The 13,282-nt window shown below is 44.5% G+C and overlaps 1 protein-coding gene across 1 annotated transcript; it reads left to right on the top strand.

Moving 5' to 3' along the window:
- Window positions 1–5,815: 5,815 nt before the first annotated feature.
- ftr84 (finTRIM family, member 84) lies at window positions 5,816–13,077 on the top strand. Its single transcript, XM_079729774.1, has 7 exons — window positions 5,816–6,728; window positions 7,028–7,123; window positions 8,087–8,320; window positions 10,127–10,283; window positions 11,534–11,590; window positions 11,814–11,867; window positions 12,150–13,077. The coding sequence occupies exons 1-7, from the start codon at window positions 6,126–6,128 to the stop codon at window positions 12,689–12,691; spliced, it is 1,743 nt and encodes a 580-aa protein (XP_079585900.1). The 5' UTR covers window positions 5,816–6,125; the 3' UTR covers window positions 12,692–13,077.
- Window positions 13,078–13,282: the final 205 nt, after the last annotated feature.

The following is a 13,282-nucleotide window of genomic DNA, read 5'->3' as shown; positions in this document are numbered from 1 at the left end:
AGGACAATGTTTGAGACAAGTATGGAATTTAGTATTTTAGTTTTTCCCCTGATCGAGCAGACGAGATGTTAGTATGTTGTTAAACGACATCCATGATGGACCTCTCGTCTCGGTTTGAAACCGAAATCCCCCCCCCCTCCCCCCCTTCATTATTTTGACATTTTCCTTTATATTTCTTCTAATGTGTGTTTTGTTACTGCTGTTTGCCTTCCTGTATAGCGGCTTTTGCCTGAGCACAGTTTTTATCGGTAAAGGTTGAAGCGGAAGAGGGCTAGATTGTGTTTCTAGAGGACCTTTTATATACCATATTGGGAACTTATTGGCAACATACGTTTTTATGTTTTGTTTTTTTACAACCACCGACCTTTGTTGGAGGTTGCCTGTTATCTTTTGAGAATTTCTTTTTTTATTTTTGTGTTCATATTTTTTACAATTGAACTAGTGTACTGTAGTCTTTTGAGAAGTTATTTTTTAAGAAAATTCTACTAATAATTCCTCATTAACACCTGTAACTAGAGTTGCCAAGTCATGTAGATTAAAGTTTTAAATGGAGAAAAAAAAGAAACTGAAAAGGAGAGGGGAGGTATAAAGTAGTGTAGAAGAGAGAGAACTACATATTTTTGCATAGTGATTGTGAATTACTGACATGGGAAGGGGTGGGGCAGTTTACTGCTGGACCAGAGGGTTAATTGTTAATTGGTTAATTGGCTAACCAATGAATATATATTGGTTGGTTAAATGTTCTTCTGCATCTTTGTTATTGTGATGTGTGTAACTATGGGAACCAAGCGACCTAGACGGAGGGTGACTGATTGGTCCAAACATGAGAAACACTGTCAGGTTCACTTTGTAAACAAGACACGCTGTGTCTGAATGTCTGTTAAAAGTATCTATCCCACGGGACAAAGTATTATCCCTGTCATTTCCGTTGCCCTTTGGGGTTACGTCTTGCTTGTCCAACACACTTCCATTAGAAACAAACATTGAGTTTTACCTTTACTTGACCTGGTTCTTGATGGACCAGCTTAGCCTTTTTTGAGAATAAGCTATTGTTGGTTGAATCTGATCATTGTGACTGTGCCAACTGCCATCTGGTGGCCAGGTTGGTGTATTGCTACACATATAGCGGGTGGCATGTGCGGTATCTGCGGGTGACCAACAGGTGGCAGTATACCTCAGTAGCAGTGATGCCAAACAATTAAAGCTATTATATAAGTTATAATCAAGTCTCGATCACTGTATTCAACCAAGCACCTTAGGGCCAGAACATAAGAGAGTTCTGCTCCACATTTTTACAATATATGACAAAAAAATTACATGCACACATCGTGGGATGAGAATGCCAAATATGAGTCAGTTGATTTATAACTGATTTACAAAAAAAAACGACTCTTGAAAAATGTCCTTAGCTGTGCAGTGTTTCAAGTGTGTTGGCTTCTCAAAACATCGCCCTCCTCTCCGTCTGCCGGTAGGGCAGCTCTTGCTTCTGCCCATCCTTTGGTCGCCCACGCCACAGGGAACAGTGACACAGAGGGGGTTGACGTAATGATTTAATCAAAATGAATAACGTTCAAAGAAGCACCTTGTCGGTGAGTTCCCGCTGGCCTGGAAGAGAGGCCGCGGGTCCGAGCCTCTGCACCTTTCTGAGCATGCTCCCCAAACGTCACTCCCTGTGTGTGGTAGGCGTGCCAGGTGATGTGTGAGAGGTGGTGTTGTTGGGGGGAGGGAGGGGTGTAAAGTTCAGTCTGAATCAAATTTGTGGGATTTTTTATAAAACTCATTTTTATGATCTTTTTGTATGTCATTTTTATTTCCCCCTCTCGCGTCGGTGTTTGAAAGAAAGTACTGAATAATGTTGGGGGACAGACCATCACCTCCTCTCACCCTTCCTGGCAGTTACTGTGTGAGGTGGGGTGGGGGTCGGTGTCTCCACATGGGGCCCCTCCCCCCTCGGTGAAGGTGCTATGTAGGAGCTGGCCGTTGGAACGGCTACCCCGGGACAGGTTTTTAAAGGCAATTAGTTTGGATTATAATGGGGATCTTAAACGATTTGGAAATGGCCAAAGAAATTACCGGAAACTATTACTTCTACTACCACCACCACCCGTTGATTTGGTATTAGACGTTATACCATATATCGTCGCCTGTCACCGTTCTACTGCATGGACCTTGTCAGTTATTTTTTCTTGTTTTTTTAAACCTCCACGAAATGTATTCTAACATGGATACTGAGAGGGAAAAGAGGGCGGGAGGGGAGGGGGGGTTATTCACTTGGAATGTTATTTGTCTTGGGAAGCGATCAAAACACTGGTGGGAGGATGTTTGTTTCGTTATTGTAAAGGAGGTTAAATTCGCTGATGCAACCAAATCGACAATTCCTCAACTGGCTGGAGGCCAAGTGGTGCAAAGGCAGATTTTTTTGTTTCTTTATTTTCTTGATCTCTTGTCAGCCACCTTCCCCCTACCCCCTTCCCCCCCATGCCCGGAAACCTTCATGGCTGTATTTTGTCTTGTTTCTTTTTAAATATTTTTTTTATATCTGCTATTCTGTGGTCTAACATTTCCCTGCTCTTTTATAGTCCCACACACCAGAGACAAACGACACACACAGACCTCTGAAATATAAATATATATAAATGCATATATGAATATATTTGTACACACACACACACATGCGCTGTCGTCCCTCCATATGGACCCAGCATCCGGGTGTGTGTGTGTGTTTTTCCGCTGATGCAGTTTTAAAAGAACTTAAAAATATAAAAATAAAGTACCAGTTACCTCGGGAGCTCTCAGCCATAGCATTACATTACTGACCACACAGGCAGGCGCTAGGCTACCAGCTAGCTTCTACGCGGCTATGGGGAAAGGAAGCTAGACTAGCTGCTAAAGGCTAGGGGTCGGGGGGGGGGGGGGGGGGGGGTGGAAGGGCTTCTAGGGCCGGTGTGTGGCTGACTTTGCGCAGATACATATCGGTTCACTTTCAGGAACGATACCTGGGGAGGCGCTTTGCATCTCCAACCAAACACACGGAAGCTATATCAGTTGCAGGGTATTTGACGGCAGTCTGTCAGGACACTCGTTACCTCAGATAATAAACGGTCCAGGGGTTTTACATATCACCTAGGCAACCATGAATGACTTTTACTTTCCTTGTCTCTGGTGTGGTAGGGCCAACTCCTCGGCAGAAATCCATTTGGTTTGTCCCCCCCCCCCCCCCCCCCCCTCCTACTACTACCGTACTACTACTCCTTGTTTTCCACTATAAATATATAAATATCTAAACTGTACATGAATACATAGAAAGCACTATCGAGGTTTGATTGTTAGATGTGCACTCGCAGCATGAGCTTTTATTCTCACCATCTATTATTCCTTCATAACTCGGAAAAAGAAAGAATTACATCTTTTTGGACAAAAAAAGTATATAATATCCAGAATGCAGTAGCCTCATACTGATGTCAAAGAATATTGCCCATCCCTCTGTCCCTCCCCCCCGATCCACGCTGACCCCTCCCTGTGTCCCGGCCCACCCACCCCACCCTGTCCCATGTACATGCCAGTGCCCCCTCCCCGTTCCATGTGTTCCAAGTGCCAATAACTATGTGAATCCTTAACTGTGACCCAGTAATAAAGATAATTGCACATTAAAACTACTGTAAAGATACAAGGAAAACAGACTGAGAAAAAATAAGGTGAAAAAAATCGGAATATCTTAATAAAAAGGTTTGTAACAAAGATTACATGTGTTTTTGTGTCTTTGTGTTTGTCCGGGTTGGGGTTTATGCCATGCTTCAAATGTGCACAACTAGGAATGTGTATGATTGAACACATCTGAAATGTTGGCTTCAATATAAATGAAATATAGATGAGTCCGAAACAATATGCAATATCTAGGTCTACAAAGAAATGTTTAGGTTAGATTTAAAACAATGACTTTTTTTCTTTTCACAATAGGAATTGCCACGGTAAAAATAAATTATATTTGTGTCCCTAAAAAAGTCCCACATAAATGAACGTGGCTACATGTTCTAAATAAAAGGCAGAATGAGCTGGAATGCACATGGGGACATTTCGTGATGAGAAGTAGAATATTTAGGGATTATTTTAAGGGGTGCAATTTAGGCTAAAAGGAGAGTCTAATGTGACCTTAAACCAGGGCATATGGTGTAGCGTTTAGTGTTTGGTTATAGGATTAGGAACTCTCTAAACTTGGCTTGATTTTGTAGGAAACAAAATCCCCCTGATATTCCAAAGACTAGAATTCGAACAAATATGGAGGACCTAATAGATGTGGAACATACTATTTCTTGACTTCCATCCTGAAAGTGAAGTGCAACCAACAGGTAGAATGAATTTTGGATGAGATTCCAAATTGAATAGATAAAGTTTAAACATTATTCATTTTGTAAAATCATAATTTTGGCTTTAGGGCTTGGGTCTAATTTGTTTGGGTTTGGTTTTCGCTTTTTGGGTTAGGTTTCCTAATAGGGTTAGTTTTAAGGTTTGGTGTTTGGTACTAGGGTTCAATAGGGTTGTGGTTTCCTTTTAATGGATTAAGGGTTGAGTACTTGGTTGAGGATTAGGGTCAGGTTTTGGATTTTGTTAGTGGTTCTAGGGTTTGGTATTAGGGTTAGGTTTGTTATTAGGTTCAGGTTTTAAGGTTTGCTCTGGGTTTAGGGTTTGGTATTAGGGTTAGGTTTGTTATTAGGTTGAGGTTTGATTTTAGTTATAGGTTTTTTTTTACTAGGGTGACAGTTTCCTATGAGGGTCAGGTTTAAGGGTTTGGTTAGAGTTGGGGTTCCCTATTAGGGTCAAGTGTTAGGGTTTTGTTTTGTTTGATGAGTTGTGGTTTCCTCTTAAGATCAGGTTTAAGGGTTTGGTTAGGGTTATGGGTTCACATTTCTCTGGGTTGAGTAGGGTTTAGTTACCAGTTCTAGGTTTAGGGTTAGGTTTTTTTATTGGTGGGATTTTCAGGTTTGGTTTTCGCTTCTGGAGTTCTCTAACCCTAACTCTCAACCTAACCGCCCTAAAGTTAAGATTCAAGAGGTATTATTTGAGAGTGACTTGAAAGCTCTTGTGAGCTATACCGCTCTTTCACTCTCTCCCTCTTACTTGAATCTAACCCAACTCTAACCCTCAACCCGGCATGCTTACCAACCAAGTGTATGGGTGGAGACAACATCCCCTTCCCTTGACCTTTGACCGTACCCAGGTATGTGCCCAGTTACCCACATGGCCGTGTGTTTACACAAGGAGTGAGCGTCCAGCAACCCATATAATGGAGTGTTTACAGAGTGTGTGTGTGTGTGTCCAGGTACCCACATGTTGACAGTGTCCTCTGCTCTGTTCCCAGGGGAAACAGGAACGTCCCGACATCACCATGACAACCCATGAGAGTAAGCGCCACAGAGAAACGCAAGCAGAAGTTGATCTGGACCTGTCACAACAATAAGGTCAGTGTCAGCCAAGCGAGAAGAGAGTCGAGGATGCATGATGTCTCAGCCCAGGTGGGACTCGACGATAGGTTGGGAACCCAACCAACAATCCCCGGCCCTGGATAATCAAGCGTTGTTCATTAGGCCGCTTGGCAAAAGTTCCTATTTGTCCGAGCACGCACGAACGCACACACGCACGCACGCATGCACGCGGGACATTTATATTCCTGCGCGGTAAGCACGCGTCAGCGTGTTATCCAAGTCGGATTCAGTAAAACCTGTTTTTGTGGGAATGAGTGCCTGGTGCTTACAGTAACAACACAGTGTTTGTTGTTAAATACAAGCCCAGCCTGCTCCTCGACGACATGTCACTTAAAGACCACGCAGGCTGTGAGCTGCGCCATTACAGCGGGACACACGTGGACTAGCATTCACGCGCGACTCCGACCTCTGCTACTCTGTGCATTATGCCACTCACATTAGCAAACTGATCGACGGGGAAACAGTTCATATTACCATTTATCCGTTCAATATATAGACCAGATATACGAAATACAAAGTATAATAACAGCTGACACTTAGTGAACAATAACTGCTGCAACTAACAGTCACTTTTTTTTATTTTTTTTATTGTCACCTGTCTTTGTTTTTCTTTTTTTTTTATCTCGCGGGGGGACTTCCTCCACGATGAACGCCATCATGGATGAGTCCGGCGGCTACCCGATACCCCCGGGCCCCTACTGCTGCCCGCTGTGTCTGGACGACCCCCGGGACCCGGTCACCCTCCCTTGCGGAGACACCAACTGCTGTCTGGAGTGCGTCAACATCTACTGGGACCAGCTGGACCACGTCGGCGTGTACAGCTGCCCGCAGTGCCGCGCCACCTTCGCGCCACGGCCAGCGCTCCGTCGCCACGTGCCCGAAGTGCAACGCGTTCAGGAGCCACGTCGTAACCCGCCGGCGATCACGGCGCCCTTCCCGCACATGCAGCGCGACGTGCTCTGCGACTTCTGCGTGGGCCCGCGCAACAAGGCGGTCAAGTCGTGCTTGATGTGCCTGGCGTACTACTGCGAGACGCACGTGAAGCCGCACTACGAGTCCGCCACCTTCAAGCGGCACAAGCTGGTGGACGAGACGGGCCACCTGGACCGGAAGATCTGTCCCCAGCACGAGAAGGGTCTGGAGCTCTTCTGCCGCACCGACCAGATGTGCATCTGCGTGCTGTGCACCGTGCGCGAGCACCGCGGACACAACATCATCTCCGCGGAGGAGGAGCGCGCTGATAAACAGGTGAGCCCACGCGGAATGGGGTCCGTCCGCGACCAGGACGTCCTGCTGGGAATGTTTGATGTGCCGTTGGGCTGCTTGGAATTCAGAGGAACGTAAAGCGGAGGAGGAATGTTAAATCCACAAAAAATAAACATAAATATTTTCAACTCAACAAATCAACTCACAAGGGGAATACCGTTATTGCCTTAGCCCACTATTAGGCGATTGTGGATAATTTGTATTTGTTTGTATTATTTATCGATAAATGGACAACAGGAAGTTGGAATTGTGTTTACTCTTCCTATCTTGTGTGCCTGTAGAAAGTTCTGGTGGGCACCCAGTCCGAGGTCCAGTACATCATCCAGGACAGGATGAAGGAGCTGCAGGAACTGCGACACAACGTGGACCGTCTTAAAGTAGACATTTCAACAGCTTATATACAATACAACGACACATAAATGCACACCCTGTCAATAATGTAGTGTTCATGAATGGTTGACCTCTACTAGAATGATTATGTTACGTAGTGTGTTTATCTACTTTTCATTTTTATACTGTCCTTTACTTCTGCTGTGGGACCCACACATGGTAACACTTTACAATAAGGCTGCCAATTAATTCTTACAATTAAACATGTATTAACATTAGTGTTGGGAGAAGCACGGGAAGGACAGGACGGGAGCCCAGGTCAGGCAGTTACAACACTCTCGTGCCCCTTGCACCGCACGACTGCGAGAGTGGCCTTTACACACACAGAAACACAACACATATCAACAAACCAACTTAACGTCTCAGTGGCGGTGTCTGATCTCCCAACCACACAACTACACCGCCACCTAGGCACACCGGAACCATTGCACACCCCACACAATGTCACTGCCGCAAAGGACCAAGTGCCAATAGTCTACCCCCAAGGATCCCTTGCAGTAAACTGAACACGGTGACCACGCCCACGGTCGCTACATTAGTTAATGCAGTTAAAAGCATTAAATAACATTTCATTTACAGTTAATCAACAGTTAACTAGTGGTCTAGTCATCATTTACTAATGTTGTTAATTTGTACTAATGTTGTTAACTTGTTGTTAGTTTGTACTTTTATCTATGTTTGTACCATTATCTACAAATCAATACCTTGGGTTACATGAAAACCATGTTAATTATTACTAGCCTATAAGTTAACTGTTTATTAATTGTTAGGTAAATATTAGTTAATGCTTTCTACGGCATTAACGTTAATTCATGGTTTATTATTGTAGCCTTATTGTAAAGTGTTACCATTTATGGTATGTGCAAAATGCTCAAGTCAAATATCGGAGTCAAATATGAACAAAATCCACACTCCAAGCTCTCCCTCTTCCTACGGCTCCGGCTCTCCAGAGCTGTGCTCAGCGCGCGCAATCAGACAGCGACAAGAGCTTCCACGAGATGCAGCAGGCGGTGGACCGCTGGCACGGGGAGCTGAAGCAGCTGATCCAGGCCAACATGCAGGCGGCCATGTCCCAGGCCGAGGGCTACGTGGAGCGGCTGGAGCACGAGATCTCAGAGCTGCAGCGCCGCGACGCAGAGCTCCGACTGATCCTGGAGACCGAGGACAACATCCACTTCCTGCAGGTAGGAACCAGGCGGGCTAGGTGGGGGGTGAATGCACCAATGCATTCCCAATGTGTACAGTGCACACACAACAGGCCAACCCCGCCTCTATGTGTTTAATCATCAGACACCACGTATTGCACCGTCATTCTGATAAACACACGATAATATTGCATAATACAAACCTTCCAGGTATAAAATACAAAAGCTTAAGAATAAACCAAATCTTTTAAAGGTCCCACGGCATGAAAATCTCACTTTATGAGGTTTTCTAACATAAATATGAGTTCCCCTAGGCTGCCTATGGTCCCCCAGTGGCTAAAACTTGCGTTCGGTGTAAAACGAGCACTAGGTGTTCTGCTCGCCTTTTAAAAAACGGAGGCTCAAGCGAGCTGATTTGGAATGTGGTCCCTTATGTCGTCATAAAGGATCTAAACTCCTCCCCTTTCTCTCCCTGGCCCGCCAATGAGACACGACCCTGCGAGCGCCACGTGTGTGTGTGTGTGATTACACACAGTGTTTGCTGTTGATGTTATGGCGCATAACACGTCGGTTCTTTGACGTCTCTTGTATTTCCACAACGAGACTGTAGTTGGGGTTATCTCGGCCATGGTTGAGAAGGAATTGGGGGATAGGAACTTTGGCTTTGACTCCCTGAAGTATGAACTGCGACATGCTGCCTGCCGCCGGTTGCCGCGAGCCACCACCGCCGCGAAGCAGCACCGCCCGGCAGCAGGCAGCCGGCAGCGTGCGGTTCAGTCTACTTCAGATTGATGTGGAAGTGGAAGAACCAGAGACGTCGGAGAACCCGACAAAGTTGTTTGTGATTCATAATATCTTCTGGAGGCGCACACAGTTTGGCTGTGATAATATGTATTATATGATATAGATATCTATGTATTATATGATATTATTTAGATATAGAGCTCCAGGACTGTAACGCGTGTGTCGTACACACGCGTACACACAAAGTGTTGTACACGCTGTTGGTGTTATGGCGCATAACATGTCGGACTCTCGTCTCTGGTATTTCCACGAGACTCGCAGTGGGGGTTATCTCAGCCATGGTTGAGAATGAATTGGGGGAAAGGAACTTTGGCTTTGACTCCCTGAAGTACATGAACCACGACATGGAGGACAAAGGGATTGTTGGCCTCGAATGTCTCCCGCTTGAGCCCCGCTTCCCGCTGCCGAGGGACCACTGCCTCGGCGCTGCAGGAGGCGGTGGTGCCTAAGTGCTGACCGCTGCCGAGGCGGTGGTCCCTCGGCAGCAAGGCTCCGGTGGGAGACACCCGCGGTCAACAATCCCTTTCTCCTCCATGTCGTGGTTCAATCTACTTCAGATTGATGTGGGCGTGGAAGAACAAGAGACGTCGGAGAACCTTACACGGTCGTTTGAGATTCATAATATCGTCTGGAGGCTCACACAGCTTTTGGCGTGATAATATATATTATACGATATAAATATCCATGTATAATATAATATTATTTAGATATAGAGCTTCAGGACTCCTCCTTGACCCGCCTCGCTCCTCCTCATTTGCATTATAGCTACAGACACCAAAACAGCGCATTTGGGGGAAGCTCAATGTGCGACTGGCTCAGAGTGGCTGTAACTCTGCACCACGGCTGAATTTCGGGAACGTCTTTGAATACTGTGTTAGTGGCCCACTAATACCTATATTAAAGCATCCATAAAATAGCATGTCATGGGACCTTTAATAATTTTTTTTTATATAATTATTTTAGAAATAAATAAATCATCACCAAAATCTCGATAACTGTAAATACTAAAAGCAGCAAATGATGTCAATGATTGTTGAGCAGAACTTCCAGTCGCTTTGTGTGCGACCGGAGCCCATGGTGCCCAAGGTGCTCATCAACCCCCAGTTCGCCTTCGAGGAGATGAGCAAGACAGCTGCGGACATGAAGGAGCACCTGGACGACATCTGCAAGACCGAGCTCAGCAAGATCTCCAAGACAGGTGGCCGCTCCTAACATTGAACATCTTACAGATTGACATCTGTAAGATGTAGTATTTAGATTCTAGAGTCACAATGTTGTAATTCTATTCTAGAGTCAAGATGTAGTATTTAAATCCTAGAGTCAAGATGTTCTATTTATATTCTAGATTCACAATGTAGTATTCAATGTAGTATTCAGCTCAAATTTACCCTGATCACTTGAAGGACATCTTAACATCTTAACTCAACCATGCCATAGCACAGATTCATTGTTAACACTACAACTGCTTTCAGACAAAAATGTAAGTCCTGATATTCTCCTGATGGGCCGTATGTCTGGTAGGGATGGGTCAGAATATTCGATTATTGCGCGTGTGAGGGTCAAAATCGATTTTTTACATTTGGAAAAAAATTTCCCATTCAAATATAAAGTTTTTCACAAGCCATAACTTTGTTTTCCTGGTAATGACTGAGGGTTTGTCTAATACCTGGAACAATCATTACCTTCCCATAAGGTTCTTATGCAACGGAAACGTTGTTCACTCCTCTAGTAAATAGGACGGACCTTAGTTACCACTTGGCAACGGGAGGTATTCTAGTCCGCTCAGCTATGAGCCAGAGAGCAAACGTTATGCATTGTACATATTTATAATTCGAAATTCGTCCAAGCCTTTATACAACAGATACTCTACCGTGTTGTCTGATTACAGTTGAATTCATTTTTCACAATTTACCAGCTCTCGTTTTGAAGACCGAATCACCGCGCCATTTGTTTCAATGGGATTCGCGACGGTCTATACTTTCGACATAAAGTGTACATATTTCTAATTTGAAATTCGTCCCAGCCTTTATACCACAGATACTAAAGGGTATACAGCATATAACCGCGTTTTCTGATTACAGTTTAATGCATTTTTCACAACAGACACTTTGACTGGAACTACTTAGTAGGTAGTTGTTTTTTTGCGTTTAAGATATTAAGTGATTTCTTGCCGATGATCCATGGCTGCCCTTGTGAATGTTGGCACACATCGAATAATCGATTATTCGTTCATACCACCCACAGATTATTCAACCATGAAAATTTGAGTTATTCACATCCCTAATGTCTGGACAACATATCCTGACATTTGTACTCTGAAATACTATCACCCTTGTATAGTCTACAGAGGAAATGTTAAAACATGAGAAAAGACAAAAGTTCAGTGGTTAAAAACAACCAAACTAAATATTTGTTGCAGTGGTTTAACAGTGTGTATTCTTACTACAGTAAGTGAAACACCTGTGTACATTCTCCTGCCCCGGAACGGAGACAAGCGTAACAAAGGTAAGTCTATCAGCAAGATGAATCATAACACCCTCTTATTTTTTTTCTTCTAATATATATATATATATATATATATATACACACATGTACATATAATCATAGTTATAGATAAAGTATTTTTACTATAAATATGTATTTTAATTTATTGTATCACATCTTTCTTTTTTTTTCACATCCTGCTAAATATGGTAGTGGTTAAAACCGGATGATTCTCTTTGTTCAGTCCCATCCAGGCTGGACCTCCAGGAGCCCAAGAGCAGAGCGGACTTCCTCAGATGTGTGTTTACTTACCATCTTTACTCATTGACAATTCCTTCACTTTCCGTTCATGTGCATTTATCTGCGCAAGATAAAAGAATGGCAATACATTTATCAATGAAAATATGAAGCACAAAAGAATGGTTAGGCAATAAAGGTAGCAGGAAAAAGGTAGTGCAAAAAAATGTGTGCATAAAATGTGAAAATAAATAGTGCATACATAATCGTAAAGTGGGTCACGATGCTAGCGATATACTGAATTATAGAGTATAAATAACAACAAACTACATCTTTGTGCTAGACACCAGCAAGATGACCTTTGACCCCAACTCGGCCTACAAGGAGCTGGTTCTGTCAGAAGGGAACCAGCGGGTGACCCGGAGGAAGGCCGGTCAGCTCCTACCGGACCACCCGGACCGCTTCGACGGCTTCTCCCAGGTGCTGTGCCGCGAGGCCCTGTCCGGCTCCCGCTTCTACTGGGAGGCCGAGTGGACCGGGGAGTTCTCCGTGGGCGTGGCCTACAAGAGCATCAGCCGCAAGGGCAAGAACTCCCACAGCCTGCTGGGCTACAACGACAGGTCCTGGAGCCTGCTGTGCTCCGACGGGGGCTACTCGGCCTGGCACAACCAGAGGGACCAGGACCTGCCGGCCGCGGCCCGGGCCACGCGGATCGGCGTGTTCCTGGACTACGCGGGCCACAGCCTGGCATTCTACTCGGTGTCGGACACCATGGTGCTGCTGCACCGGTTCAAGGCCACCTTCTCAGAGCCGTTGTACGCCGGCTTCGGCGTGGGTTCGTCGGTCAGCCTGGTCCATCTGAAGCCCGCCTCGTTACCCTACTGATAATAATAATAATACATTAGATTTTTATAGCGCCTTTCAAACTCAAGGATGCTATACAATGTGGGCAAGAACATTGAAAACAAAATAACGTAATCAAAAACAACGAGACGAGCAGACAAACAAGAGGGGGGAGTCAGCAAGTTTGAAGAGGTGAGTTTTGAGAAGAGTTTTGAGCGATAGGGTGGCACGTTAAGTAAGCATTCCATCTGGTCCCTCCTATGACCCAAATATAATATATATATGATATGATGTATATAAATATATATGTGTGTATATGTGTGTGTGTTATTGTCATAGCCTCTCATCGGCCACCGCGGGTCAACAACAATGATTATTTAACAAAAAATGTATGTGTTCAGATATTTTTGTGATCGAAATTAAAGGAAATCTAAAAAAATAAATGTGTTCAAATTGTTTGTGGGTGTAGGGTGTGCATGCTACCAAGTTGAATAGAAAACCACACAACACAGAGAACAGTTCAAAGTCAATGGTGATTTATTTAGGGAGTATTAACATCCAGGGGGGATGGTGGGAAAGGTAAACTACTTAAAAGAACAAGCCTTAACCAGTGCTTTGTCCAGTGTCAAGGGG

This window comes from Pollachius pollachius (assembly GCF_949987615.1).
Source record: "Pollachius pollachius genome assembly, chromosome: 2".
Lineage (NCBI taxonomy): Eukaryota > Metazoa > Chordata > Actinopteri > Gadiformes > Gadidae > Pollachius > Pollachius pollachius.
Note: the sequence above shows the minus strand (reverse complement) of the source record. Positions and strands in the feature narration are given on the sequence as shown.